Raw genomic sequence first — 9,571 nt, 5'->3', positions numbered from 1 at the left:
AACGTGTATACGGAACCAAATGCATGTTGGTGACACCGTTTATGCGTATAAATATGGCATATGCTCGCAAACAGGACACGACCGTCGTAAATGTCCTTCAGGTGGTGTGCGTGGAGGTGGTAATCCGGCTCCTGGTGCAAGTTCGTCGAATGTACCCAACTATCAAGGATACCCCTAGTCTTTTATTTTGGTATTGTTTTTTGTAATACGTGTTTGTACTTGTGTATGTTGCAATATATATCAAATAAAATTATGTTCCACAATTTGGAATAAGTGAAGAAAAAGCTGTTTAATTGTAGGAAAATGTAAATAAAACATTACTACAGCACAAACACAAACATAACAGGCCAACACAATAAAAATACATGAAATATGAAAAATACACTAAACACATACATGCCAATGTTTAGTCCCGGTTGCCATTTATTCTCCGCTCCAACCACTTAAATCGTTCTTCCATTCGTTCTTTTTCTTCTTCTACCTCTTTCAGTTTCGCCTTCACCTCCGCAAGTTCCCGTTTATATTTTTCTTTTCGTTCCTTTTGTGTTTCACAATTCCATTGTGCTTTCCATTTTTCTTCTCCCACCTCCTTCAGTTTCGCCCTCATTTCTACAATAATTCTATCGCTTTCTCTTTGTGTTTCCCGCTGGCATAAACACATATTATGAAGAAACTGCAGTTGTTCTCTATAGCATTCCTGATAACATGGTTCATCAACCCATTCCTCAAAATCACAAATAGGTTCGTTGGGAACCTTGTATAACTAGTTCATACAGCACCAGTAGCGGTGTCCAACTTCACCATCGTCCTAACAATTTTGCATCGAGCATTCTTTTCCACAGTTGCACTTTGGTGGACGAAGAGGTTGAGCCATTTAATGAAATATTTGCTTTTAATAAAAAAAAACCTTACTTTTAATGAAATATTTGCTTTTACTAATTTTTTAGCACACAAAATAACTACAATGATGTTGTTATTTATAAGAGAGACAAAATACATAAAGTGTTGTATAGTACTGCGTTTTATGGAGTTATCTTGTCTTTCTGAAAAAGATGAAAACCATGTGAAAAAAGCTTGTTTATTGCAGAAAAATTTAATACATAAAGCGTGGTATAGTACTGTGTTTTATGGAGTTGTCTTGTCGTTCTGAAAAAGATGAAAACCATGTGAAAAAAACTGGTTTATTGCAGAAAAATTTAATACATAAAGCGTGGTATAGTACTGCGTTTTATGGAATTGTCTTGTCGTTCTGAAAAAGATGAAAATCATGTGAAAAAAACTGGTTTATTGCAGAAAAATTTAATACATAAAGCGTGGTTTTTTGGAGTTGTCTTGTCGTTCTAAAAAAGATGAAAACCATGTGAAAAAAACTGGTTTTAGTTATCCTTTGTGCAGTGATGTTTTTAGTTCTACTGTTTGTTTTTGTGTTACGTTTGCAATGTTTGTGTTTCTTGTGTACTGTTTAAGTAAAACTGTTGTTCAAACGCAATTAAAATAAAAATGTTGTTAAAAGATAATTGTTATCATTATTTACATAATGTACTATTTACACAAACTAAAAACCTAAGTAAATCAGTGAGCCCCGCAGCCTGTGTGCTTCAGTGCTGCTGCTGGCCTGAGTCGCATCCCCTGTCGCCCGGGTAAACTATCTGGATCATCATCATCAAGCGGCCTCTTTATGTGAGGATGTGCAGCAGCATCGACACCACAGTTGGCAGGATCAGAAGAATAGGTCGTCGGGCCGTCAGCAACCTACAAAACAAGTACTAAACTTAGCAGGTGACAAAGTATATTTGTATTGTACGTGTTAGGTCAAAAAATATATTCCCACCATGGTCTCGTCGGCCTCTTGAATATATGCATCCGTGGTGTCCTCATCAAAGCATGTAGTGGCCTCAAAGATGGGTTGGGACGAAGCCTTCATAAAAACCTTACAAATTAATTAATGGCAGCTCATTAAGGAAAAGAAAACAAATTGAAATTTTAAAGTACTACAAACATACATGCGCCTGTGGTAGATCCGCATCAACCACCGGGGATGAGGCATAACTCAACCTGCGCCCGCCATCCACGTCCTGGGTGGGCCGATCCTCAGCTGCGGTAGATGGGCATGCAAAGTACTGGTATACATCCCCGTCGAATGTACCCGTGATCGACAATGCTCCTGACGGTGTGACCTGTGATACTGGCAGAGATGGCTGAAGGCTGTACGAAGGCATGCTGCTGGAAGGCTCATCTTCCCGAGGTATATAACCCGGCTGATCATCTCCAAGCGCCAAAACTCCAAAGTCCCCATCATGTCCCTCAACAGGTGGGTCGACAGGTGCCTCCACGCCCCCTTGCTGGGGACCACCTCCTCGCCATCCCCCGCGACCCCCGCGACCCCATGGGGCACCCCTACCTCGTGGGGCACCCCTCCCTCGTGCCCTACCCCTGCCTCGTGGGACACCCCTACCCCGATGGTAGTCCTCTAGCGCCGCATACGGAGCCTCGTGGTCCAACCTCGCATCATCGCTCGCCTGAAACAGGGTCCGACGAGCCAACTGTGCCACCCGCTGGCCATAGTCAACGACTACAGGGATGTCGGTATGCTGCTGCATCTCTTGTCCCAACTGGTAGAGGTGATGATGGCCAATAGCCTGTGAAATATTTAAAATATTAATTAAATAATGCTATATCACAATTATACGATATTAATAAGCCAAAAAACATACCAGTGCGTCGTGTCTCCCGGCGTATGGTCTGTAGCGCTCGCCAAGTACATGAATGGGGTTCCCGATAATCAGTCGGGTGTGACGACGGTACCATGACGCATACATATGAATAGTGCCTCCTGGGTAAATGTAGGTGCTGGCGGAATACGGTCAGCTCGGTGCTCCTCCCAAATAAGGACCTGCTGCTCTAGCCATCCCATATATATATCGTCCATCCTGGTACGCTCATCCCGCTGATAGTGTATAGCCACCCATCCAGGATCCCTCGGTATAGGATAGGGACGGTGAAACTGGCGAAGCACACGCTCTGTGGCATGATACTCAACCATATCGAAGAAGATCATCGGGACGGAGGTGCTCCAAAGCATTCGATCGACTGAGCAATAAAAGGGCAGCTGAGCTACCAACTCGTCATTGTATGGCATCCAGATGAACTGTCAAATAATAACATAAAAGTGAGTATGTGCAACACAACTCAATTTAAACAAGTGTAGGTACATATCTACCTGTCCGTCCACCAGCATATCTAGCACATCCCTGATAAGGGGGAGATTATGATGAGCATCGGTCCCTCGGTAGTTGCCACGCCGGAGAATCCACCTAGAAGCTAGAGGGAGAAACGGATAAGCCTCACCATGTGCAAGTGCTGGTAGAGGTGGCTGCAACGGCATGATCCGCTGCCAGGCCCCAACCTAAGATAAAAGGTTGATGTAAAATTTATGAGTCATTTCGACCATATAGAATTCGGAGAAATGAACAGAGTATTCGAAAATGTTGTCACATGTAGGAGGGGCAGAAAACCACATATGTCCACCGCTGGGCCCATGCTCGCCCGGCACATGCTCCTATACAAGTATGCGAGAACAGCAGCACCCCAACTGTACTGGGGTAAACCATCCAACTCCTGAAGATTATGGAGAAAGTGCATACTCACTTTACTCCCCTAAGTGTTCGGGAACAAGACACACTCGAAAAGTAGGAACAGCGCCAACCGCATGTACCTCTCAATATGGAGATCCTCCGTCTCGCCGGTAATGTCTGGGTGCAAAAACGTCATATGGTATCTGATGGCTGACAAAGCAACGCGACTGCCCCCAGCGTCACCCTGAGGTCTATAACCAGTAAAATGCATCATCATATCCAAAAATTGTGCACGCATCATGGATCTAATGTATTGGGGCAGTGCTACGGCCCGTCCATCTACGCGCAGCCCGTACAAAACCTGAACATCCTCCAGCGTGATGGTGGCCTCTCCAGTGGGCAAGTGAAAAGTGTGTGTCTCCGGTCGCCACTGCTCTACCAAGGCCGTGATGAGAGACCAATCAAGTTGCATCCGTCCAAGCTCAAAAATCGTATAGAAGCCCGTAGCCTGTAGGCGCGCGACTACGCGGGCATGAAAAGGATGCTCCCCGATGAACTCCCACAAATCATCAGGTCTCCTGGGGCGGAGAGGCTGCATCGATAGTTGTCCCTCCCATACAAATGAGGACCTATGGTCGCCCTGCAACACTAGTAGCTGATCCTCGGCAGGTCCGGGATGCGCAGGCAGAGGAAAGTCCATGTCGTCTACTATAATTTAAACAAAAGTAATTGTGTGTGTTAGCTTAATAAATTAAATAATTAATTATGTTTAAAATTGGACTGAATAATTATGTATGTGTTCCAGGCTCGATATTTGAGGCCTGGTAGCACCGAGTTATCCTTAATTATTATGCGTGTTAATTTCAACATTTTTAGAATTGTGTGTGTTAGCTTAATAAATTAAATAATTAATTATGTTTAAAATTGGACTGAATAATTATGTATGGGTTCCAGGCTCGATATTTGAGGCCCGATAGCACCGAGTTATCCTTAATTATTATGCGTGTTAATTTCAACATTTTTAGAATTGTGTGTGTTAGCTTAATAAATTAAATAATTAATTATATTTAAAATTAGACTGAATAATTATGTACGGGTTCCAAGCTCGATATTTGAGACCCGGTAGCACCGAGTTATCCTTAATTATTATGCGTGTTAATTTTAATATTTTTAGAATTGTGCCTGTTAGCTTAATAAATTAAATAATTAATTATGTTTAAAATTGGACTGAATAATTATGTACGGGTTCCAGGCTCGATATTTGAGGCCCGGTAGCACCGAGTTATCCTTAATTATTATGCGTGTTAATTTCAACATTTTTAGAATTGTGCCTGTTAGCTTAATAAATTAAATAATTAATTATGTTTAAAATTGGACTGAATAATTATGTATGGGTTCCAGGCTCGATATTTGAGGCCCGGTAGCACCGAGTTATCCTTAATTATTATGCGTGTTAATTTCAACATTTTTAGAATTGTGTGTGTTAGCTTAATAAATTAAATAATTAATTATGTTTAAAATTGGACTGAATAATTATGTATGGGTTCCAGGCTCGATATTTGAGGCCCGGTAGCACCGAGTTATCCTTAATTATTATGCGTGTTAATTTCAACATTTTTAGAATTATATTTTAATACACTAAAAGGCTCTATATTTTACTACACTAAAAGGCTCTATATTTTACTACGCTAAAAGGTCAATATTACATATAAAAACAGCTAACATAAAATACAAATATGAACAACAAACAAAATAAATAATATTAATTTTTTAACAATACAAATAATTTATCAAATTTTAACATTTTTTTGTACCAAAGCTAATAAATCAATCCGGGTATAAATAAGATACAAATTTAAACACAAACATAACACAAATTAACATGGAAACACATTAAACAATACAAATATGCATGTACTATACTAGTTTCGACATAAACAAAATCGAAATACCTTGATTTAAGTTTTTTGAATTTGATTGAAATCGAATTTTTGCAAACGAAAGAAGGAATCCAAAGCTTGTCTTGTATGTGGGACATACACTCCTTGCTCTTTAGGTGACGGGTGGGGCCGATTTTTTTATGTTTAAGTTTGTCGCGAGGTGGGGGAGGGGGGACCAGCAGAAACGAAATTTTTAAAGGAGGGGGCGTCAATTCAGTGGTCCAAGGAAGAAGAAGGGGGTTTATTTTATTATACTGCGAATTACAAAAAAAAAAAAATTAAAACGCAGTATGGTACTGCGAATTACAAAAAAAAAATTAAAGTAAAACACAGTACCATATTGCGTTTTACTTTAACGGACTAATTTCCGTTAACGTAGTTCGCAGTATAATACTGTGTTTTACTCAGTTACTAACTTTTTTTAAGTAGTATAAAACTGGTTTTTGTCCAAAAAAAAAAAAACATCAAAAGTGTTTTAGACTCGTTAACCTGCATACAAAATATACTATATTTTTAGCCAAACATCAGGTTCATTCCGCTAATCCGTGCCCGCTAATGTCTCGACCCCCCTTATCACGTGAAGGAATCATTCCATGTCCTTCCCCTAAAAGTGTCACGTCCTGTCCCGTCCTGTTAGATTGCCATAATCCAAACAGTCAACATAACCCTAATACACCTAGAAAGAAGTACTACTGCTTATTTTCTTGACACGACTCGTCACATGCACCCAAATAAAAGAGGGGGGAAAAGGAAAAAGGAAAAAGGAAAAAGGAAAAAGTAAATCGACCCACAACTTTAATTCGTAAGAGTTTAAAATATTGAGGAGATGTGATTTTGATTATTGCATGATACAGCTTTCTCACTCTACCATACTCTCTCTCTTGGCCTTTCCTTTCCTTCTACTCGCACTTTTGTTTTGGTTTGGTATGTATTCTTATGCTTAGCACCTAAAACAATTTAATCATTTAATGATTTCCTCGCGTGACATAATTTTTCAACTAAGTTCACCAATTTGTTCCCTACCCAAAGTTGTTTTTCTACGGTGGGTCTTTGCGGCAAGCATCCCTATGCTTAATATATGCTTCGTGTCCTAATAAGAGCAAAGTGGAAAGGCTCCTCTCTCTTGATCTAGGGGTTTTCCCAAAATCAAAAATGATATAGAGCTAAAACAGAGGAGATTCACCTTGCCTGCAAGCAATTGCAATTTGGTAATTGCTGCATTATATTTTGTTGCTTCATTTGTTGATTTCTCCATAGAAAGATCAAAAAATTAAATAATTTTCTATCATTTTTTCATAAAAAGATATACTATTTCTTTTTCCTCCTAAGCTGCCAGATCACCTTTCACTTCTTCGAATTGTTAGATGAAGCTTAAATAATTAAAAAAAAGTTTTTAGAGGCAACCTTATGTTACTTTCTCAATTATTTATAAAGGATACTTAGTTCTATTTCATCATAACAGTTACATGTCTTTACTAATAATTATCTTAAGTATCTTCTTAGAGTGCTTGAGTTGATACGCCAATTGTAAGATGAAAGGATAATAAGAGATCAAATGAAGGGATAACACACCACTTAAATGAACCAAGCAAAGTGTCTCAGTGTTAATAAATAAAAGAATGTGAGGGATATGAAAGGCTCATCCTTTGTAGATTACAGACTAACAACACCATCAAAATCAACCAAGTATTGTCATGGTGTCTCTAACATGAAAGAAAGTAAGAGAGATCTGCAAGACTCTTCATTTGCAGAAAACAGACTAACATCAAAAACCTAAATGAATTAAGTGTCGTGTCACAATTATCACCAAGCAACCTGATTGGGCCACATTGCAGTACATTTCGTCCACCTCTCTTTCGAAAATCTCATATGTTGTGTCATGAATTACCGGAAAGACTCATGCCTGCTTTTTATAGTATAGAAGACCATCTGTGCAGGATTAATGATGATGTTTGGTTCTCCATCGACTGGAAATACTTCGTTCTTACCTTCAACATTGGCGTTTTGTTCTCCATCAACTTCAATGTTGGTCGCAAAGACATTATGATCCATGCCTTCAAAATCGTTCATGTTTCCGATATCGTTTGAGCTAGCCACAGTAGAATTGTTGTTCCTCCTTATCTTCAGCATTAACAACTAAATTGTCTATATTTACTTGTATATCAACAATCACTTCTGCATTTTTTTTCAAAATTGGCACCAAATTCATGTTCATCCATGCCTTAAAAGTCATCTATGTTTGCTATATCATCATCTGAGCTAGCCACATCATCAATGTTGTTCCAATCTTCTTCCTCCTCATCCTCAAAGTTATCAATTAAATTTTTAATGTTTATTTGTTCAACAACAACCATTTGTGCATTTTTTGTTTGTGAAATCAGAGTAAAGCACCCATAAAGGTCACTGTCCGGATCCAATGTAGCATAAGCCAAGTCAATTATGCAGTTTCTGAGTTTTCCTTGGTTCTCAAATTCGTGAATATTGAGAAGGGTCCTCAATAGTGAGAAATTCGATGCGCATCAAAGTGACAATCACTGCAAAATGCCAAGACCACTCAAGAACTATGAATTAGGTTGCAGATAATAATTTGCGTCAAGAAAATAATTGAAATTAAAAAATATTACAACAATTATAGTATTTTATTTCAAACAATATGAGTGTTACAATCTCTATGAATTCTCTAATTCTTCTTTTCAATAGTAAATAAAAGAGCCTTTGAGCGTAATCTTGAATTTTATTTTATTTTAATCCAAGGGCCAGCTTCTTAGTCTTGAATATTCGTCTTGATCTTTTAATCCTTAGAACACTTGAATGTCTGTATCTTTTAGAGAAATTTGCAGCGTTTGATTCAAGAGCCCTCTCTTAATTCTTGTAATAACTTCTAGTGTCTTTTTTGGATTATGAAAATCCCTATTTATAGTTGTGGAAGGAACGATCTGTGATAAGAACAAACACTTCCCGGCCAATCATTTTGAAACGTGACAAGGCCGCAGTTGATTGGCCGGAACATGTTACTTGTACATATAGCGCAATTTAATTGGCCTTTTAGTTTGAGTTGGCATGCTATGTCATTTCTACACATAGTATGGTCCTATAGACTCTTCCATTTGACTTAGCATGCCACATCATTTGACACATGGTTACAAACTGGGCCTCTGAGATAATATAACTTGTGCTAAATAAAGTTGGCTTATCATTTATAGCCCATTTAAATTGGCTAGCCCAACCTATTTGGACATATTCATTAAACTAATATTTATTGGATTTAAATAATTAATTCAATTTAGCCATATTATTTTTTTCTTAGACCAAGATATATTTAATTTACGGTTAAATCCAAATTTCTTATGGATTTAAATTTCATCAAATTTTAATTGCCTACAAATTTCCCCCACATCAAGACTTGTTAAGGTGTAGGCTTACCGGATTTCGAGGATAAGACTTTTGTTAAACGACACGAGAACATTATTTTGATGGCTCTGATAGGTTGTATCATGATTTTAGATTTGGACGTATTTCAAGGATTGAATTCAGTGGTCCCTAGGTTGATTTGATTTGTCTTGCCAAAATTTGGCAATTTGAGGTTTAGAAATATTCCTAAGTTTGACCGTAGGTTGACTTTATGGCTATCGGACACAGAATTTTGTTTTGAGACTTGGAATAAGTCTGTCCTGATATTTTAAACTTTTATGCAAAATCTTATGTCATCCGGAATTGGTTTGATTGGATTCAGACGTTTGATTGCAATTATAGAAATTTTTGAGTTTTCTTTTGAAATTCCTGCGTTTTGATGTCCAGTTCGTGATTCTAGAAGTTTTGTTTTGTATTTTGATCGCGTGAACGAGTTCGTATAATATTTTTAGACTTGTGTGGATGTTAGTTTTGGAGCTCCGAGGGCTGGGATGAGTTTCAGACGTATTTTAGAATGGGTTGAACTCAATTATAGGTTTTTAGTATGCTAGTGCCTCAGGTGTCGCAATTTTGAACACCAGCATCGTAATTGCCGTCATATAAGGGGAGGTCATAGGTGTCGCATTTGCGGCATCTGGATCGCAA

The 9,571-nt window shown here is 38.4% G+C and overlaps 1 protein-coding gene across 1 annotated transcript; it reads right to left on the bottom strand.

The window, feature by feature from the left end:
* Positions 1–3,657: 3,657 nt before the first annotated feature.
* On the bottom strand, positions 3,658–4,275 carry LOC138887182 (serine/threonine-protein phosphatase 7 long form homolog). Its single transcript, XM_070168902.1, has one exon. The coding sequence runs from the start codon at positions 4,273–4,275 to the stop codon at positions 3,658–3,660; it is 618 nt and encodes a 205-aa protein (XP_070025003.1).
* Between the last annotated feature and the right edge of the window lie 5,296 nt (positions 4,276–9,571).

Source organism: Nicotiana sylvestris, chromosome 3 (assembly GCF_000393655.2).
Source record: "Nicotiana sylvestris chromosome 3, ASM39365v2, whole genome shotgun sequence".
Taxonomy (NCBI): Eukaryota; Viridiplantae; Streptophyta; class Magnoliopsida; order Solanales; family Solanaceae; genus Nicotiana; species Nicotiana sylvestris.
Note: the sequence above shows the minus strand (reverse complement) of the source record. Positions and strands in the feature narration are given on the sequence as shown.